The sequence below is a fragment of the Ptychodera flava genome, chromosome 2, assembly GCF_041260155.1.
Source record: "Ptychodera flava strain L36383 chromosome 2, AS_Pfla_20210202, whole genome shotgun sequence".
In the NCBI taxonomy this organism is placed as follows: domain Eukaryota; kingdom Metazoa; phylum Hemichordata; class Enteropneusta; family Ptychoderidae; genus Ptychodera; species Ptychodera flava.
The window spans coordinates 7,410,740-7,432,789 of NC_091929.1; the positions used below are offsets into that span (position 1 = coordinate 7,410,740).

General features: G+C 36.1%; 3 protein-coding genes and 2 long non-coding RNA genes across 5 annotated transcripts; 4 read left to right on the forward strand and 1 right to left on the reverse strand.

Annotated features, from left to right (window-relative positions):
• The first annotated feature begins 32 nt into the window (after positions 1 to 32).
• Positions 33 to 1,537, forward strand: LOC139147000 (uncharacterized). Its single transcript, XR_011555622.1, has 3 exons — positions 33 to 174; positions 663 to 772; positions 1,301 to 1,537. It is a non-coding gene; the product is annotated as an uncharacterized lncRNA (long non-coding RNA).
• Positions 1,538 to 5,372: 3,835 nt separating this feature from the next.
• LOC139124167 (uncharacterized) lies at positions 5,373 to 6,179 on the reverse strand. Its single transcript, XM_070690313.1, has one exon. It carries the CDS (start codon positions 6,177 to 6,179, stop codon positions 5,373 to 5,375), a length of 807 nt encoding a protein of 268 aa, XP_070546414.1.
• A 3,916-nt stretch (positions 6,180 to 10,095) lies between these two features.
• LOC139147008 (uncharacterized) lies at positions 10,096 to 11,674 on the forward strand. Its single transcript, XR_011555623.1, has 3 exons — positions 10,096 to 10,261; positions 10,975 to 11,220; positions 11,486 to 11,674. It is a non-coding gene; the product is annotated as an uncharacterized lncRNA (long non-coding RNA).
• A 341-nt stretch (positions 11,675 to 12,015) lies between these two features.
• On the forward strand, positions 12,016 to 15,251 carry LOC139124179 (uncharacterized). Its single transcript, XM_070690320.1, has 6 exons — positions 12,016 to 12,036; positions 12,487 to 12,678; positions 13,814 to 13,963; positions 14,512 to 14,568; positions 14,969 to 15,184; positions 15,237 to 15,251. Exons 1-6 carry the CDS (start codon positions 12,016 to 12,018, stop codon positions 15,249 to 15,251), a joined length of 651 nt encoding a protein of 216 aa, XP_070546421.1.
• On the forward strand, positions 15,209 to 18,866 carry LOC139147015 (tyrosine kinase receptor Cad96Ca-like). Its single transcript, XM_070717869.1, has 4 exons — positions 15,209 to 15,404; positions 17,396 to 17,512; positions 18,085 to 18,260; positions 18,682 to 18,866. The coding sequence occupies exons 1-4, from the start codon at positions 15,266 to 15,268 to the stop codon at positions 18,763 to 18,765; spliced, it is 516 nt and encodes a 171-aa protein (XP_070573970.1). The 5' UTR covers positions 15,209 to 15,265; the 3' UTR covers positions 18,766 to 18,866.
• Positions 18,867 to 22,050: the final 3,184 nt, after the last annotated feature.

The window sequence follows — 22,050 nt, forward strand, 5'->3', positions numbered from 1 at the left end:
TTATGTTTACGTCTTAATTTTTTCCAGATTGCGAAGATATTGAAAACTGCGAAGACACACGGTGTGCTTCGAGTAATGATCAATATTGTGTCACGTGTGAGTTTGATAGAGGTGGAATTAAGAAAGCCTATGACCTAGCAGAAGATCAAGGGATACAAAGTCGAAAATGTGAACGTATGTTCATTCTAGGAAGATCGATGTTTGACATGTAAAAGGTTTATGTGTTTGAGTTTATCGTGGTACTCAGTATCAATTCTAAGCATACTATAATTTTGCATTACCGGTACCGTAAGACAAATTACTCTAATTTTTTTATAATGGCAATAAAATCACGTAATGAAAATAAGAAATGAGGCGGTTGAATAAACCTAAGGTAATCAAGTCAACTGGATGCACTCGTGATCGAAAAGGTAGTGGTAAAAAATGCAAGCATTTCGTGATTTTATCTCCTTACAAGTATCCTGAGCAAAGTCACAATATATGCAATATATACGATATGACGCAAGATCATGTTCTACATTAACTGTAAGAAAAAATATGATAAGAAGTAAAATTTTAAACAGTTTGGGAACGAAGAATTGTCATATTCTCTAGTTCTTGTGAATGCAGTTGTTTTTTGTTTTGCTTTGTCTTGCATTTAATTTTTTTTCTGTAAATGGCAGAACGCTGCTCCTGGAGATCAGACAGCAAGTTTTGTTATCCAGGAACGTGTCCAGGACTGCCGTCGACGTGCTATTGTCTGGACGTTTCAATGGCAACAACTGTCTTAAGTGTAGGTCACACTCTCGACTATTCTTAATTATATTTCAGGAATATGTTTTGTTGCACGATAAACTTTGCTAACCATACGAGTATCAGCCAGTCTTTCGCACTACTCCAACGAATAGTATAAGGGTAGCGGAACGCAAGAGCGCCCGAAAATGGCAGAATCTTTCAGTCTATTAGTAAACTGGTAGAGAGACATCTTTGAATTTTGCGGAAACTTTTCCAAAAACACATGTCAGTTTTGCTTGTTATGAAGTAATTAGTTTAACAGGGAAAGTTTGACTCTCTGTTTACTCAACAGATGCCATCCAAATCCACCACCTGATCCGGTTAAAAATTTAATGTAGAAGTTCCGATGAAATCGGACAGATCTAATCAAACGTTGTTAAAATTGTAAAAAAATGGCCCCGATCAAATTATTCCTTTTCTAGAAGTCAATTTTTATTATTCAAGACAGCTTGCAAATTCCAATTCTGACTAAAATGTGTGTTTGCAAGATTAATGTAATGATGCCCCAACTTACTTTGTTAACCAGTGAATACAAACCCAGATGTGGAGAACTGTGCAGGAAAACTCGAGGCGACCGGAAGTGACATCACTTGTGATATTGACTGTGGTATTAGCAATGTTGGATATTGTCAGTTGGATGCAGACTCATTTAAGGTCGATTGGACTTCAAGTTATAACCCATCACTTGACTCGATCGTCAAACCATATTACGTCAATGACACAGGCTTTGGTGTGGTGTTTGCCTCCATACATTGGAATCTTACACGTGGTAAGGGCGTAATATAAGTAACACCGTTCTTTCACTTAAGGTAAAATGCACCTCTGAGACAGATATTCGGACTTTCAAACTTGTACAGTACTCTGTTTTTCCATCGCTTGTATTGCCTTTAGGAGGCTCATGGAGTAAATATTTTCATTGGCTTCAATGATTTTTTGAAAATTGAAAATTTACTTGTTCCTCATATAGTATTAATGGAGATGGCGGTCATTTCGCATTTCAAAGGTCGGTAAACATATCGGGGAATCGTGTTTCTCGAATTTCAAATTTTGTATGATGACCCCTGATTTTTATTGTTCATTACTTACGGGAATGGTATAAAGTTCCCCCGCGAAAAATATGAGCAAAGCTTTTTTTTCTTGTGAAAAATCATCTTAAATAATCGTTTAATATATGCTTCAACATGAAATCCTTATTCAGGTGAGATAGGAAACTGTTGTTATGAAATAATATTAATCCCCATTTATCCAATATGTAAAGTTTTTTTCTTTTAAGAGGATAAAATCGTCCTGTTTTTATATTATTTTGGTTATTTCTTGTTACCTTTGAATAACTATTCGTATTGTTATGCTAAAACAAGACTTTCTAAATTATACGTTGCCACATCTGTACTCCTTGATTATGAATTGTTTATTCAACCAGATAAACGGACAATTACAAGAAAAATATTACAGTCACTGTGAAAGTATGACTTTATCTGGTTTGGACCAAAGAAATAGTCCATAAGGACTAGTCAAGTCCATGGACCACTACTCAGCTAAAAACTGCAAACGATGATGCCATAAAGGGCTCAAGTAAGACAAAAATACATATCGGAGATAAAGAGGAAATAAAATACATTAGATACATAAACAACTCAAGAAAAAAGATACATATTGTTATATGTTCATTAAGTAGTTTCTTAATTCTACTTTGAACCTTTGTCTACACGTTATTTGCTTAAATGAAGAAGGTAGAGAATTCCAATGTTTAATCGCTGCGTACTTAATGTTGTGTTGTGTGACTGTAAGCCTTGCTTTAGGAATACAATAATTGCTATGCTCTACTGATCGTGTAGAGTACCCATGGCGAGGAAGTTCAAAACAATTGTTGATAGTGATTGAAAAACCGTTATTTTTGAAATCAAAAACAAAAAGGCAAGAACAGTAATTACTTAATTTAAAAATATGAAGGATGTTTAGGTGACGAAAGAGGGGATTTGAGTGGGCATGAAAATCAGAAAAAGTAATCAAACGGACAATTTTTTTTTGTAGGCGGTAAATAGGTTCAAGGAAAGTAGTGTACGTATTTCCCCATGTTTCTAAGCAGTACGTTAAGTGTGGTAGAATGAAGGCATTGTAGAGTTGAAGTAGGATAAACTTTGGAACAAAATGTCGAAGACGTGAGATAATTCCAACTTTGGGGGTTATTTTATTTATCACATTCTTAATGTGTGGTTTCCAGGAAGGGAACTGTCAATTGTTACACCAAGATAACTAGCTGATGAAACTTCCTTAATCTGTTGATTTCCAAGGTATAAATTACCGTGTAAAGTTACACGTTTTTGACGTGTTTGATAATTAGTTTTTTCTGCATTAACAGTTAATTTGTTCGCCATGCACCAGTCATTGCCTTTATGAAATTCACTATTTATATGGTTGAGATGTAGTGTTTGAGAGTCTAAAGATTTAAAAACATTTGTGTCATCAGCAAAAAGTCTGAAATTAAAGTAGCTAGTAGAGTTATTGATGTCATTGATATATATCAAAAAAAGAGTTGGCCCTAGAATGGAACCCTGTGGAACTCCACATTGACGTGGTTCTGACGCTTTTCCATCTATTACAACTGAATGCTTGCGATTTTCAAAGTAATTTCTAAACCAAAGTAGTGGGTGACCTCTTATTCCATAAAATTCGAGTTTTTGTAAAAGTATATCATGGCTGATGGTGTCAAATGCCTTTTTAAGGTCGACAAATATACCAACAGTTGTGCAACCATTATCCATTTGATCTGTTAATTCTGCAATAATATCTGCCAGGGCAAGTTTAGTGCTATATTTCTTTCTAAAGCCATATTGAGTTTGTGAGAGAATGTTATGTTTTTCGAGGAAGGAGATAGACTGCTTATTTACAAGTGTTTCAAAAATTTTGCTAAAGAGAGGTAAAACTGAAATCGGCCTGTAGTTACCAACATCAAAAGGAGACCCTTTTTATAAAGAGCTGTAATTTTGGCAAATTTATGTGCATCTGGAAAATAACTATGAGCTAAAGAAAGGTTGATGATATGTGCTAGGGGACTGGAAATGTAATCAGCAGCATGCTTGACTAATAAAGGGTGAATATAATCATGACCGGTAGCCTTTTTTGGATGTAGGCAGCGTTATTCATTAACGACGTCACTTGCAACAACAGGATGAAAGAAAAAGAACCTATTGTGGTTTCTCCTAAGATATTGCTTAAAGTTGACATTGGCTGTAATTTGTGACGCCAAATTGGGACCACATTTGTAAAATAATTACAGAAAATCTCAGCAATTTTTGTGCTGTCAGTCACTTCTTCATTATCGACCTTTAACTTATTTAATGTTAAACTATTTCTAACGTTACTATATAAGATTTCGTTTATAACTTGCCATGTTTTCCCAGAGTTACCATGAGCATTGTTGAACTTATCACAAAAGTACCGTTTCTTTGCATGTTTTAAGACTTTCGTCAAAATATTCCTATAATTCTTATAATATTGATTTATATGAGTGTTCATTGGCGCTTTTTTCCTCTTTGAATATAAAGAATATTTTTTCTTAATTGAAATAAGAATGCCCCTTGTCAACCATGGTTTATGTATTGTTGATTTACGGCAATTACTCATCTTAACTTGAAGGTGTCTTTGACGCTACACTGTAATATATTTCGTAGAACATGTCATAAGCCGTATTCGGGTCATGACTCTCATAAATCGGTTGCCAGGTGACATTTCCCAATTCATTCAAGAAAAATTCACAATTGTACCGAGTAAAATCAAACTTAATGTGTGATTTAAACTGTTTAAAAACATATATCAAGTTATTCACAATTACAAAGGTTGACAAGTGATCAGTAATATCTGTGTCAATGCATCCACAATCTAAAAAGTGGTCTGTGATGTTTGTGATCACATGATCTATTGTAGTACTTGAAAAGTCATTGTCACGAGTGGAGTATTAATAATTTGTTCAAGGTTATACGACTTTAACAGAGTTAAATAAGATGTGGCGGCATTTGAAGTCGACATAACATCAATATTGAAATCGCCAACTATAATACACTTTTGTTTTTTAAAGACATAAGGTACAGGAAATATTCAAAACTATCCAAAAAGTCTGAAATAGGTGTGTTCGGCTGTCTATATACTACTCCAACAACAATTTTTTGTCTTCGCAATGGCAGTCTCAATGAATAACGACTCACTATTTGCAACATGCAAATTGGGAAGTTGCTCCTGTGGCAATGTGGACTGCACATACATTGCTACACCGCCACCTTGTGAAAATTCTCTGTTACTAATGTGTAAATTGTATGACGGTAATTGAAAAGGAGAATGATCAATACTGTAACCATGTTTCAGAAAGAGCAATTATTGGGAACTGTGATCAAGCACATTTAGCAAAGCATGAAGATCATCAAAATGCTTACTGATTGATCTTATATTGAAATGACAAACTGAGAATGGTGTGAATTCACCATTTTTAGATTTACCTTGATTGAAGCCGTCAATGGAAACGGGTGTACAGCAGGATTTCGTAATGCTCTCTTGTGAACAAAAGTCCATCACAAATGGAAAAAAGCACGATTATCCTTGAAAAGTTAGTTTATGCGATTTTCGGCTTTTGCTGACGAGACAGAGATAACTTCCGATGTTTCATCTTTCCGAGTGAATATCTTGCCATTGCTAGTCCAAATAAATCTCCATTTCAGCTGCTTTCTCCTTTCGTTTACTTGGTGGAAAAGACGCTTCATCGTAGGTGTCAGGTTTTCGTTTATGTAAATGTTATTGGTGTTGTTGTCCCCTATACGAATTTGATTTGGAGTTTGCCCGCGAAGATTCTTTCTCGCATAGTAGATACTGTTTCGTACCGATCTCCTGACAAATTTGACGATTATGGCTGGTGGTTGGTGTCGTTCCTGATTCGGGTTTTGACGACTTGGAAGACGGTGACTAATGTCTATGTCGTTTGGCGTAATGTCAACGCCAACAGCAGCTGCAACTCGTACGACGATATCATTTGTGTCTTCCCCGTTCCGTTGCGGAATTCCGTGGATTTCAATATTATTGCGACGACTGTACTGCTGTAAATCATGCAATTCCTCCTGTGTATTACTCAGTTCTCTTTGTGTAACAGTGAGTTGATCTTGTAGTCTGTCATTGTTAGCTTTCAGTTGAACGGTATCTAACTGAATTTCTTTAATTTCTTTCCTGAAGTTTTCAAAATACTCACTGACATAAGTAACAGACTTCTGTGGGTCGGACAGCCGGTTTTCTACAGATGAAATCTTTTCAATCTGCTTTCCAAGAAGTGCTAATGTTTCCATTATCTCCGATAACTGACTTTTGATCTCTTTGTCTGTAGTTGGAACAGGCGTGCTGGATAGTGGGCCTCCTGCGTCGACCATCTTGCTGCGCTTTGGCTCAGGGCTTACTTCTGCTTGTACTCAGATTTTGACTTTTCTCTCCTCCGGTTTTTCTCCGTCTTCTTCTTGTCATTTAGAGCAATTAGTGTCTACAGCTAGACTTCATAAACCACTGTATAACCAGCAAGGAGTGTATATCAGCGTAATTTCAGTGAAAAAAAGCAGTATAACCGGAGCCCAAATTCATCCATGTTGCACCCAGTATGACGTAACTGGCTAGCAGCCATTTCGCAAACATCTCTGGCTATATCATGAATGCTTCGACGATATAATTTATAGTACATCCCAGAAATTATATGATCAGTAGATATCTACTTGTCATGCGTACGGTTTGAGAACAGTTCTAATAATTGCTAATTCAACATATTTCAGTAAGCAGGAAAACATAAACAAATTGTAAGTCTCACATGTAATAAAAATAACCAGTAAATTTGAAAAGAGAGAGGCATTGTATCTCCAATGAAAGGGTTTAGTACCTCACGAAAAACAAGAAACGTCACCGGGCTTCGTTATTAAAAAGGGCAGGTAGTTTTGTCGGTAGTCAAACCAGAGGGTATTTTGTCACTGACGATCAGCAAGTTGTATCATTTGGATAAATTAGCGGATTTTAACATCTCTTACTGTATTCGGATCGCAACAATGTGACGGAACTATTTAATGATAAGAATTTTCACCTAATGCTTTTTACAGTGCATAATCTACTTCAAGTGTCATAAAAATACTTATTCAGCTCATTCATTTCCTTAAAAATGTAAATAGATTCATTCATGACCGAGTATTTTAATTAATCTTAAATCCTTATCAGCGCAGAAGTGAGACACAATAAAATGGTCCCTCTTCTTTGGTTTCCAAAGTTATCATCATTAGTATTTCCAGCAAGCCTGAGGAAATATGGCGTATTGATCATAGTACCACTCTGCAATAAAACGTGCTATTTTACGCGGTCTATTAGATAACAGGGATTGTATACGACGTGTGTCCAGTATCTTTGTACTGATTTATACACGACATTATTTTTGTTTCCTTAACAAATCATTTCTATGAGTGCAAACAAACATGTGTCACACAGAACCATAGCGAGCGAGACAGGTTTACGAAAGTTGGAGTGTACTGTCTGACATACAACCACACGAGCACTTGTACTTATATCAAAGAACACTTATACAGATAGACTGATTGAACTAATTTGTTCATAAAGCTATACAGATTTTTTATTGTAATGACTACAATATAGACGAACTTGAAGGTTTCAAGCTCCAGTAATATGCTGAATGCTTTTGTTTTCTAACGCTACTAATAGAGAATACACTGTGTTTTAAAGAACCGGTAAAATGGTTGTAAGTTAAGAAAGAAAGAAAGAAAGAAAGAAAGAAAGAAAGAAAGAAAAAAGAAAGAAAAAAGGAAAGACAGGTTGAGATATTTTTCTGAGAAATGACAATTCAGTGTCGCAATGAAACTCTTAGGGAGGCTGACATAGTATCGATTCGAATTTTGCATAGCTGCCTATCATACCCTGTTACTCTGTCATGATATTCACATTCTTTGCTTACTTTCGTTTTCGTTATTTCCAAAATATGACTTCAATGTTACAATCTACCTTAACAACTACAGGAGCTCGGATCGCACAATTAAAGTAAGTCAGAAACGATTTAAACCTAGCAACTGAATAAAGCTGTGATTTGTCTGACACATTGTTATCCAGATATTTTTCAGACACAATTCCTTTGAACAGCGGTATCAGTGCCTGCCTATCAGAACAAACAGGGATCATCAACGTACCGGCTAATGAATTACCAAGAAGATCGTGCAGTCATGAGATTGATCTCGATCTTGACATTCAGCACAATGACAGGTGGACCGATATACTGTTATTCAAATTGATGTGTCTTCATTGGTTATTGCTTCTTTCGTTGAAACTCTCAAACATTCTGTTTCAACAAAATGGGATTTTGTTTTGAAAGTTGTAAAAGGAATATATATATATATATATATATATATATAGAGAGAGAGAGAGAGAGAGAGAGAGAGAGAGAGAGAAGAGAGTGTGTGTGTGTGTGTGTGTGTGTGTGTGTGTGTAAAACCTGTCTAAACCGAACTCTGTCAATACTGGAATCCGGTCTAAACTGAACCCTTTTTCAAGTACCATTCCAACAGAACTCTATGTTAAAAGGACCTGTATAAACCAAACACTTCTCTGAACCGCACAATTTTCGCAGTCCACACACACACACACACACACACACACACACACACACACACACACACACACATATATAAATAATATATATATATATATATATATATATATATATATATATATATATATATATATATATATATATATATATATATATTCTGTCTTAAGTAACAGATATCACTACTTTTACTTGAATAAATTTGTATTAGTATCGACAACTCTAATTTCGCATGCTTATACGACTACAGAAAAATATTATGAAACGTGCACTATTTCAAAACAACAGTCGCAAAACATTATTAAATGTCTGATATGGATCTGTTTCAGGCTGTCTTTGATGTTGACCGTGAGGAACGGTGGATTCATTTATATAAACAATTTCGATCATGGGAATTCCACCGCAATCGATGGCCAATTTTTATATGAAGGAAATACTGAAGAAAGTCATCGGTTTTTATTTTCGACTTTTTACCACCTGTACAAACAGTGTGTCAAAACGATACAGACTGTAGTTCCAGAATTATTAATATAACCCATCCGTACACGATAAACGTAAGTTTTTCAAATAATCCCAAATGAAAAAATACGAATACAAATACAATGCCAAATACAGGGCAGCATTGCTGTAGATAGATGTCTCTAAAGTTATAGACGTACTGCTAGAGGGCGTATAGTCACCAAAATAAGGATGTTCGTTGCACTCTTTCAAAATGATCTGCCTGATAACTCGAAAAAGTAAATATTGATTTTCATGAAATTAAAATTGTGACTGTGCAGCTCACCAATTTATTCAATCGTCAACTGCAAAATACGACATAACAATTTTTTTGTTACAACATGCAATGTTTTATTTCGCAATACGGGACAAGTCGTCGAATAAGACGACAATTCCTTTGATTTTAGTCCTGCTGTTCCGTATGTTTCCTTTATTGCGGTTTTTAAAATGTTTTTTTTTTCTTTTATTTCGCTTTGTCTTGTTTTACAGGGCGTCAAAAAACCTTCCTTGGCAAAAATCAGCATTTGGGAATATTTTGAATATCTGTAGTTTCTCTACTCCAATCATTTTAGGGCTATTTCATCTGTTGTTGTGTAGTGGGGGTTAAAAGGAATATTGCACAGGTCTTTGCATTATTGTTTTTCGTTGTTTAAATGTTTAGAAATACATCACCTTACGATGGATTCCAGAATACTGGGTCGATGAACCTGCTGGTATCGATCGTTATGATTGCGAAGCGTTCCGGCTGACCTCAAACACGAGTGAGGACAACCTTGACATGCATTCCAAAACTCCAGTTGCTTGGCAACTCAACATCCGTCCATGGGACCTCGAAACTACACTTCATTTGCCTGACCCAGGTATAAAATCCCATGTACGATTCTTTTACAAGCAAGATTGTCACGTAATCTTATTTCATCAAAATCAGTGCTCAAAAACACTGTGAGAGTTTCTGGACTATTCCCCCTGGTAGTAGGCTACTTTTTATAATAAGGCTTGCTTAACCGCTCATAGTGTGGTGTTGCTTCCTAATTAAGTCAAAATTGTTAGATGAAATCATTGATCCAAACGATCAACAGATATAAATACGTAATTGAGAATTATTGCACTCAGATTGGAATATCAAACTCTAAATGACTTTTAAGTTTCCAATAATTGTCCGTAACTGCTCATTAACCTTACCGACACATTTACTCCAAAGGTGTTTATGCTATTGTAATGACACTCTGCGACTCCGCTGGTAACTCCGCTAAAGTCAGACGTTTCGTTGTCTACGACGATGTCAGCGAAATTTCGATCAACGTCACGAGACCAATAACAGCTGCAGAAGCTGTCCAAAATGGCGGTTTGTTCTGGCTTACCCAATCAAAGGTGAGGAGACGGTAACGGACGGACAATATCCACATTCTCTTTTAATTTGCACCCTTACATTCCAGGACTTAATTATTTTTATCTGAAAATTAATGAAATGTTCATTGGGAAGTCAACCAAATTAAATTTGTCACATATGCTCGGAAGTACTGCTACCTATAGTGTCATTTTAGAAAATTCAATATTTCGAAGATTTTAAATCTACATCTACTCCACTGTATAGTAATTCACTGTCATGATACTAGCTATGCAATGTGAGTTGTATTTTCATAATCGCATGATCACTTGATCTTGATAATGATCAGGATAAGGTTATGTGATTTTTTTCTGTTTCGAAAGTGTTTAATCTCTTCTTCTTGTGTGATCAGAGCTAATGTAATTTTTTCCAACCCACAAACTTTCACTTCTTTTTACTTGATATTTTATGGCCCAATGTCCTCCATTTACGGCATTCTGGATCACTTTAATTTACTATGTATATTATGGTTTTTTTAAATTCACTTTTAGAGACGAAAACGTTACATTTGACCATCATTTTCTCCCAAATACAAAAGCACTTGCTACGACAAAAAATGAAAATGAAAACGGGTAGATATTCGCAACCTTTCATCGGCTTACAACTAAACGATTTTTATTAGTTCAAACCGTGGTATACCTTTTCTCTTCTCTTTCTTGTATTGTGCTCTACACAAGACTTTCCTTTTGCCCTTTAGATATTATTATCTTGGAACGGACATTTCTACAACTCTTTGCATCGGGATAAATATATGCTAAATGGGATAGCGGAACTGGAGACATGGCCAAGAATGTACGACGAAGTCACTGGTCAGCCCCCAACGTCACGCTCAAGAGAGGCGATACACAATACAGATGGTATTTTCTTTTTCCAGATAGATTATGCGATGTTATCGTCAGGCAGGGCTGAACCACACAACTGGAGATCTATCAGCGACGCGGAGGTATTTTACCTGGCTGCAAACTATTGAATTTAACTTTATGTCAATCTTCTGCTGAGTCGCTTGGTCTTGAACTGCTTTGATTTTCGAATTCACAAGTTAAAAAAAGATAGCCAAATGGTTTGGGGGCAGTTGATAATGCGTATGTCAAAGCCAGTGAATTACATTTTTCGGTTCTCGCCTTAAAAATATCAAACATTAATTTAACGCTCTTCGGATTCTTATACCAGTTGAAAATTTGTACATTTAAAATCGTCTTTCATTTCAGATTGAAATTTACATTCCGTCACCCGATCCGGAAAATCAGTCTAAGACCGAACGCCTGACGATTTGGCTTCGAGCGTATGACGTAATCGGTCATACAGCAAACGACAGTGTCGTGTTTTACATAGACAAAACAAAACCCGTCATCACCAATGTGACTTTAATCGAAGACGGCAAGAAGACACCTGGGGTCCCAAGGTCACTTTATATCGAAGACATTTTTTTTGAAATGAATATCGATACCCGCAACGCTGAGAGAGAAAGAGAGAAAGAGAGAGAGAGAGAGAGAGAGAGAGAGAGAAGGGGAGAGGAAGAGAGAAACAAACAGGCAGACAGGCAGAGAATTAGATACAGACGTCTATACAATACAATTTTGCAACACAATTAATTTCAATAAACCTTACAATCACAACTAAAAATCAGGTCGCGGTTTTATTTAAGGAACAAAAATACCTTTACCAAATGCTCGCATGTTTGCGCTTCTTGCCTTGAAATACAAAATTTTGCATTGGTTTGATATTCAGGGTGATAATGATGCCCACGACGGCGAAAGTGGTATTTTGGAAATCCAATGGAAGCTGTTTGACCGAGTGAACTCTTCGTTGATGTATGGGGAGGGAACTGTGAACGGAATATCTTCCTCTGTGAGTAGACAAACACACCGGGATAGCGCTACATACAGACATTTATAACTCTTATGGTACTCCTACTCAGCCCACGTAAAAAAAACAACACAAAAAGAAAATTTTACTGGATTACTATCAACACAAATTAAGACGGACTGGGAACACAGTTATATAAATAGCTTGATAGGTATAAAAACAAAGAAAGACAACATACCAATATTGCTACACATATTTTAGTAAGTTTTGCGAATCTGCACATTCGTCATTTATTAGTATATTCTCACGTGAGCTCATCGCATATTGTGTGCATACAATTCTGTTGTTTGTCAATCGTTAACGGACATTCTAAAAGATTTGAACATTTGCAACAACTTTACAGGAGCCTTCAAATCGACCTTGCTCACCTGCAACATGTTCGTGTATTCCAACCCTTGACCTTTGTTTTTACCGGGAATATCTCATAGACCTAGACATCAGTGCCTTGGAGGATTTTCCACCGAGTAAAACTGCATGTACCATTTTTATTACCGTTCTGAACAACGCTGAATTAAGCACAAGGTTGGAATTAGAGGTATGTATACCTTCTTGTAATAGCAATCATGATGTTAAATTTCTCTCTAGCACTAAGTTGAATAACCATTAATCTTCATTATTCAGCGTGATAAACAGTCTAAGTTTCATTTAATAACTGCTGAAGAAATGATCGCGGCCGTAATCATGCCTCTCCGAAGTGGACCTAATAAAGCGTCTTTTCTCTTAAAAAGTGCTTGAGAAGTGAACTTACCAGTAACAGAGAATGTTGCCGATGTAACGAAGATGTTATATGGTTATATTGTAAAAAAGACATAGGTATGCTGGTATATATAGACGTTTCTCTGCAAAGCACGGGATTACCTAAGTTTCCCGTTAAAGTAAATACACCTGGCGGACTGATATACAGGCTCTGAATTTCTTGCCTGCTCCACCGCTTGCTTTTGCGAAAATCTAAAATGTAATTTGTGCTCATAAAGTAAACATAGGGAACGGCCGACAATCGTTTAAAATGTCTAATAATGGTAATTTGAGTCATTCTTTTTCTCTACATTATAATTTGCAACCTCTGATGTATCATCCTTTATTTTGAAGGAGGCTTTTTCGCAGCTTCCTTTAGGAACAAAAGTTCAGACCATTCATTTTCGAGGCTTGTACCTCTTTTAGATTAATCGTAATGCTACAAACAGTTGAAAGAAAGCTGATCCAAACACTGTTGATAAATAATTTGGGTGTAAGGCATAATCTTCTGTAGTTTCCACACTGGTTTTGTAAAAGCTCGAGCGACTATTAGCTTATTGGCTGAGATATGTGTAGGTCACTGCGGAAAGTATTGTACTAGAGAAACATGAAATTACCAAATATTTCGGACTCTTGAATTTTAAAATGCCATATTTCCTGAGCTACACAATGGGGAAAATAGTTTTTTCAAATAAAGATTCATATTAAAGCCTCATAAGTGATAGACCAAAATGCATTTGAAAAAATTTGAAAGTCGAATATCTGATCCAGAGTTGCAAAATTTTACCAGAAAGTATATCTTATTGCCTTCTGAGTCTTCTACCTCTAAATCTTATACGATACAAAGTGATGCAAGATCAAGGTACAGAAATAGGGTCCACAGAAAGCCAATCTTTTACTCCTAAACCATTTGAATATATTGTCTTACCATATAGGTGGAACTGAATGCGGAATCACCGGATAACAGTGTACCAGTAACTGCTGATGAATCTAAGGCGAGATTTGCTTCTGTTCCTGTAGTTGCTGTTGTCATCATCGTTGTTGTCATAGTGGTTGTTATGCATAGACAAAGAAAATTTACAAAGGTAATATATATATAACGTATATATAACCGTACGCTCTGTGCCCAAGTTCAGAGGTTGCCATAAAGCCATTATGGTGATAACCGGGAGGGCACATTGTATACATTTTGTATATATATATATATATATATATATATATATATATATATATATATATATATATATATATATATATATATATATATATATATATATATATATATATATATATATATATATATATATATATATATACTCACACACACACTAGTAAACACACATCGGATGAATGTATTTACTCACATCTACTGATCTGGTTGTATATTTTATGTTTATTGCGTTGCTAATGTAACTACCGCACTAACCAGACAATATACAACCAGATTTGTAAAAGTGGGTAAATACATTCATCCGCTATTACAAAGCCACGCTATGAACAACACTGGGAGCTATCTATAGAACTCAAGTTTATATAATATATATAGTGGTTAAAAGTGGTATATCTCCGTATTTCCTTGTATAGCAAACTTTTATTTCAATACTAACTGGTCTTCAAACACAACACTTTATAGAACCGCAAATCTTCGAAGTTGATGAACCTGAAAAATGAATTTGCGTTGACGCCACAGGTTAGTAACCCTCTCGTGGAGGGGTTGACGGATAATACCGATACATTTTTTTGATGTTTACTTTGCCTTTCATAAAATATATACAGGCTTTATCAATTCTGCTCCATACCTTGTGATAAAGTCAATCTGTAAAGATATATTGCCATTCCAAACAAATGTTGGCTGAGTGGAAGACAATCATACTGTATTTTAGTCTATAAAGGCTGATAAATAGGATGTAAAATCAACTGCGGTCAGATTGCATGAAGGTCAAAATCTTAAGAAAACTGTTTTAATTGTGCTTTCTGACAATAACATGTTATACTTGCACGAAACATTACGTTTTGTCATTACACTCGAATCTATTTTCTACTGCGAATCGAAATTTGTATTACTCGTTTTAATAAACATTGCATTCTAGGGCCTTGAGTCATTTAGCCGTGGGAATAGTCAACTTGAAGGGTTTGACGATAACGAGCATGCCAAGGGTCAAAAATTTGGTGACGTCGAAGAACACAAGTATCAGAGCCTTCCCGATTCCCGTGATACGACATATCAAAGTCTTGATGATGTCGAAGATGTCAAGTATGAAAGCCTTAAGAAAGCTGATAAGCCAACAACAGACAGCGATGGGACAGTGGATTCGCGATGCAGGCCACAAGTAAACTCTAGTAATACAAATAATGGAGGGCCGTCGCTGGTGAACGCCGACAGATCAATGCGAACGCGTGAACAAGCTGAGATATCATCTGCTGAATTGATCCTGACCGACCTTTTGAAGCCGGGTATACATAAGGCCAGCCTTTCGAATATGGACACTTCGGGAACGTCCGTAGTAGTGGCGAAGTGTCTAAAAGGTGAGTAAGCAGCATAATAAATATAGGATTCTTTAGGCTGTGTTCACAAAAAACGGTTAGGGGGGCTGGAGGAATTCAGGGGGATTCGAAAATTTTGAGGTAGTGGAAGGGGGACTAGAAAATTTTGCTCTACCTGTAGGGGGGACTTGAAAATTTTTGGGTCCCTTTTGAGTTTTACATTTTCCAATTCCAAGTTTTTGTAGGTAATTCAATGAAAAGTGAATACCATTTTTTTATGTCATCAAAATGTTGTAATGTTAGTAATAATTTAACAAATCTAGAACCATTTTGTCACATCTCATGACTGTTATCTCGAAAAATCTAAACGTGTGATTTGTCGTAAAAACAAATGAGCCTCGTAACAGGGCAGAAGCTGCAACTGTTAATGATTTCTGCAATATTTCTATGCAATATAACAACTACAGTTTCTTGCTATCTCCCTACAGCATGCTCAAACACACAATATTTAGTTTGTCGACAAAGCCTGTATACATAAATATAAATATGTATTTGGTGATAATGTAATTGGAGTCCAGACTGACAATCACTTGTCAGTGATACAAATGCATGGTGCACATACATAGGCTGTGATAGCAAGCTGAATACTGGACAATTCAACATGCTGTAGGGAGTAGAACAAGAACACAGTTGTAAAACTGAACAAAAATATTGCCAAAATTATCAAAGTTAATACAGCTACTGCCTACGGGTAGTGTCACTATCAGATGCTACCCTGCTACTGCAGTGTCACTGTCACTGCATACCTGAACAGTGACAGAGACAGCTCTGACTCTGATGTACATGGTAGTTGAAGAAGAGTTTTGGTCAAATGACACTCATGACAGTGAAACTCACTTGTACACAAGATCAGGCCAGAGAGCAACACATGGAAGAAAACAGAAAAATGTTTGAATTCTGGCATATGAGAATAATCAAATATTAAAGAAAAAAGATGGGGTCACCATGCTTGATTTTCTAAATTTTCACACTCTTATTATAAAATGATACAGAAGTAAAACTTTGAATAGTAAAAACTAAAAGAAAAAATATGTGACCAAATGGATTTATTTATTTTTTAACCAAATTTTCAATTATCACATCCAAAATTTCAGAGATTAAAACATTTATTCGATTGAATATTTTAACCTTCCGGTATTGTCAATTTTGAGTAGCATCTAATTCATATAGGTCTTGCAGTTTTGAAACAATTTTTGGTAGGTCACTGTGCAATACGGCAATTAGCCAGAATTCACAATTTTCCTACTCTCTTATGACTGCATTTTGTGTGTTCTTCAACAGGAGCAATTGACCTGGCCAGAGTTGGATTAACTCAAGTTGGCTTTTAGACCAATAAATCTAAAAAAATCACGGATGCATTTAAAGAAACTTGCCTTGGGAATTTAACCATACAAAGTGCTAATACAGGTAGTGTTGAACACCTGTGAGCAGAACGGCGCAATACATGTTTATTTTTTCTGCGCTCACATCCTTTACAAATATGCGGGCCTGTGATAGTTTGGGGGGACTTGAAAAATTTTGACCATATAGAGGGGGGGCATTTGAAAATTTTTTAGGGTACTTAGGGGGGGGTCTGAAAAAAAAATAAGATTTCAATCGAGATTCCTCCAGCCCCCCCCCAATCGTTATTTGTGAACGCGGCCTTAATGACACTTGGATTTATCTATTTACTGGACGTACTCTCTGTATCAGCGTAAGAGATCATGCATTTTATACTCAATCTGGTAATGGCAGCAACATGCTAGAACATACACTTACATAAATGTGAATCGACTTCCAGTCGGTTGACAGTACACTGTCAGTCACTTATGGCACGCCATCCCGTATCCAGATTTGTCATGGCGAAACTTTAGTCCCTGCAGTCCTTCTAAAGCGTAACCAAAAGTACTTATTTTCTTTGTTTTGATAAAATATTAAATATGAAATTAAAACATACACAAAACTAAAAAACAAAATTTTTTTTCTGTCTGCAGATTCCTCCTCCGTGTTACAGAAAGAGTATCTGCTGAATGAACTTGACGTAATGCTGTCAATCACTCCTCACGTAAACGTCATCAAGCTGTTGGGATGCATCATCAGTTCTGGATCACGTGAGTGAATATTGACTAAGACGATCGTCAGAAACTGCCAGCCAACATATTTGGGTCAGAATTTCATACAAGTTATCGCCGTTACTCCACGCCAGCTAACAACAAGTTTGGCATAATAGACACAGTAGTGGTATTTTGCCGAGGGTTTTCTTTAAAGCTGTGTATACATGATGAATACTACCTTCCTGATGAGGTAGTGTCTGAGACATCTTTGAAATTTTGAAATGCACAGTGATTTAAAGTTGCAATGATACTGGGTGATTATTTCCTGTCCAACACGTTAGAAAGACAGAATTATAGTACATTACTTCTAATAACATAACAATGTGCTCAATAAAATGTCATGTTTAACTGGGGCGATCAGAAAAGTCGTGTATATATGAATGTTGAATGTGGAGTAGCGACATTTCTTTGGACGTGCTATGCATTTACAGTTACTGTAATAAAGCGTTTTTCACACGTTTATTGGCGTTGATTAACTTTGTGTATAAAGTACAGGAAAAATGACAGTTGGTCATTAAATTTTGGAGAAAGTAATCAGTTTACTAAAGGTATGTGTTGTTGAGTTACAGCAAAGCCCTGTGTAGTCCTGGAGTTTGCAACCAATGGAAGTTTAAAGGATGTTTTGCATAGCTTCGAAGACGGAGATAGCAACGTCGATAAAGGAACGCCCTCAGTGTCTGGTGATAAACTTCTCTCCTTTGCGGATCAAATAGCATGTGGAATGGAACATCTAGCAACTCTGAAGGTAATTCGTGTTGGTTTCCTAGCCGATATAGCATAGAGGTCCCGAATGGCCGTCATGAAGGTGTAAATATAGCATCGACTGTTAGCTTTAAAACCGACCTCGGTGGGTCACTGGGTGAGCGAAGCACTCTTGAAAACATCATATTAATAGTATTCTTTGATGAGATCAACATAAGTTGAGTTATATTGGCATTCATGGATATCATTCATGTACATTCATGTGTATCCGTGGATCATTCTGGAATATTCATGGAATATCCAACATATTGGGTCGATAGGAAAGTTAACATAAATATTATCGTGACAATGCTTCATCGCCAAGGACAAGACTGACGTCATTAAGTTTGAAAATCAAAATTTGTTACTTGAAAGTAAATAACAACTGACAATGCAATTTTCTTTTTTCTGATAAAACATTAAAGATTATACACCGTAAACTCGGAATCAGAAACATTTTCGTTGGAAAAGGAAGATTTGCAAGATTGGTTGCTTTTCACACGCAGTGAAAACAGACAAGGAATTTGAGGAAATACGAGATTGCCAAAAGGCGAGTATGAATACATATGAAACCCTTCAGTTTTTTTGAAACACTGTCTTTCAAAACGTACTATAGCTTAATCCTATTAATTAATTAATTCATTTATTTATTTATTATTTATTATTCATTTCTCTTTTCCTTATTTCATTATCATTTAAGTATTGATTTCTTTATTTGTTTAATTAGGTTATCTGTCTACCTATTTACCCATCTATCTGTTCTCTTCCCCAACACACACAACACATTGTGCCCCAGAATAACTATTACTGCATCCATGCACGAAATTGTGTTCCGTTCATGTTCACGTCCATGTCCTGTACTACAGCCGTTAGACTTTGATTTAGCTACCCATTTTCAAGTTCTTAGTGAGATTGGTAACTTGTACAGATGATACAGCAACTCTTAAGATATTTGTATTATCATTTGAATGACGAGTTACAAGAATTCATTTAACCTATTCAGGTGTAAGAGAGTATATATCTGATATACATGAATCGGATTAATGTTCCGTAGGGTCGTCTGCCTCTTCGTTGGATGGCACCTGAATCACTGGAAGAGTGCGTCTTTTCATTGAAAACTGATGTTTGGACGTATGGAGTCATGTTGTGGGAGATTGTTACACTTGGTAGGAAAACCAAGTACTCTTTCAGCAATAGCTGATAATTGCATTGTTCGTGCGTAATGCAAGCAAATGATGTCAGCATGCTTACCTTAGTTCACTAGTCTTTATGAACTGCCAATGGTAAATGTTGTTGCAATATGTTATATATAGAGGTGCTGTCTTTCTTTACACATTTGCTCTGGCGCAGGCGCGTTTATTCATTAACTGTTTAACTGTTTAACCAATTGAAAGTATGTAAAGTTTAATACATTGTTCACTACTATAAACGGGCGGACCTTTCTTTAAACATTTTATGCCGCACAGTAACATTTATCCTTTATGTCCTGGTGATAATAAAGCTAGTGGAAATGTACTTGAATTCCAGGACAAACACCCTACCCGGGAGTGTCAAGTCGAGAAATAGCAGAGTATATATTGAGAGGACGTTGTATGAAAAAACCCGCGCAGTGCACTGGAGAAATGTAAGTCGAATTTTTTACAATAATTTTTACTCAATTTAATATCATTTTAGTGAAATATCTGCTGTAAAGAATTGATGTGTTGTTTAATATCGGAGAATAAAACAGAATGGAATGTACAATTTTGGGTCCAGGGATGTGTATTTTTGACTTCATTACGTAATGCGAAAGATTGAATCCTATGCATACGGTATGTACCGTGGTTGCAAGGCAAAAAATGTCAACATCGCAAGTACAACATATTCGCAATTTTTTCGTTATAAACAGCACAGTCGGTGAAGTGAGAACAGGCCATGCCATAATGAACGAAGATGTGATGCATTGCTTTGCTCGTTACAGCTCCAGTCCTTCGAGTACCATTCATTCTTTTTAATTTACTTTATAGCTAACGCTGCGAATTCCTCTCCTTTTTCTCTGACTTCTCTTGTTTTCCATTCTAATGTGGCCTTTCCTTTCACTTCGCGCTCTCCAGGTACTCCCTCATGTTGCTATGCTGGGCACTAAATCCTCGAAATCGTCCTTCCATGTCAGTGTTGAGGAGGGAACTGCGTTTCATAATACAGAACAGATGTGTAAGTACTAAACAAAGTATTTTGAGCTCAACCCCTGAGTTTGAACATAAGCTTAGTTAGATATCATATTAATATGATAAAACTTCTCAGTCCTAGATCATCGATTTTTTTGTATTGAATGAGCTAAGTTTGGTATTGAAAAGGGCGATCTCGCTCGAACATAGATAATAATGTAAAGGTGTTTTACAACCGCTATTGAGCAAGCTAAGCCAAGTACTGAAACGAACTTTGATAAAATAACAAATGTTTTGAAGCAGGATGCTCTTCCCTGTGTGTCGATGTTACCACTGAGTTAATTTGGGTATTGAAAAGGGCGATCTAGCTCGAACATAGATAATAATGTAATGTGACAGTGTGTTTTACATCCGCTATTAGACAAGCACAGCCAAGTACTGATACGAACTAATGTTTCGAAGCAGAGTAACTTTTATCGGCTCTAGCAAGTTTTAACGATGTTCCAAGTGTTAGCAGAGATGTCAGTTTATCTGTTGCAACTTTGTTGACTTTGGCTGATTTTATCGAAGTCATTGTCAGCACTCAGCTTGCATAACAAAGTTTATATGATATAGCAAATACAAGTGATGTTCAGTGTTGCCAGAAAACACAGCACTGTTATCTATATAAGCTGAAATAAAAAAAAAACATATTTCTGATATCACGTGACCCATATCAGTAATAAACGGGCGCAATATTCTTTGTTACCAGATATCCGGTGTTCATCATGTCACACGACACGTATAAAACAAAACTTCATTGACAGAGATCTGACATCTTTTTGAACATGTCATTTTTTTCAAACTTTTTGTGATATGCAGTTATATATATCGCTGAACCACCCTTTTGACTTTCAGGAATTGGATGGTACAGCGTCAAACTTCAAACCATATGAGGACATCGATTGAACAAAAAAGGTCACATGTATGTCATATTCACAGACATGGAGCCATTATGATATTTGATGTGACACATTGCCAGTTGCTGCCTGTATCTGAACGGCGTGAAGTAACACGGACTCCAATAACTTGTTCAATTTTAACTAATCAAATACATATAATTTGAAAAAGGTACTTATCTCAGTAAATTCATACACACAGCTATCAACAGATATATTTCTGCCGACAGTCTGTTGTATTTTGACTTTGCCTCAAAGACTATAACGATAATGCGTTTGTTAGGTTTATTAGGTGTCGGCAATGTACTATTCAGTAACTTTTTTACAATCTTTTACAACAGAAATGCACAGTTCTAATCTCATGATTGGCGTACTTACGCGATGTACACTGTATTTTTATCTTAAACCAGAATTAATACATCACAAATATCGGTAAATTAGACTATTATGTATATCTGGTATAACCCGGTTCACTTTGAGCGATATTTCTCTTGGGAATGTCAGAATCTAGTTAAGATATTATCGTTTGTCCCCAATAAAGAGTAACACAGATACGACTTAAGACTTATGTTTGGCAAGAGGGAATGAATAAGTGAACACTCACTTTGCGAATTAAAGTAGCACCACGGTCAAAATGTTGAAGCAATTATTGTTGAGATTATTCTATTAGTTTTCATAAATCTGATATTTTATTTGATTTACAATCATG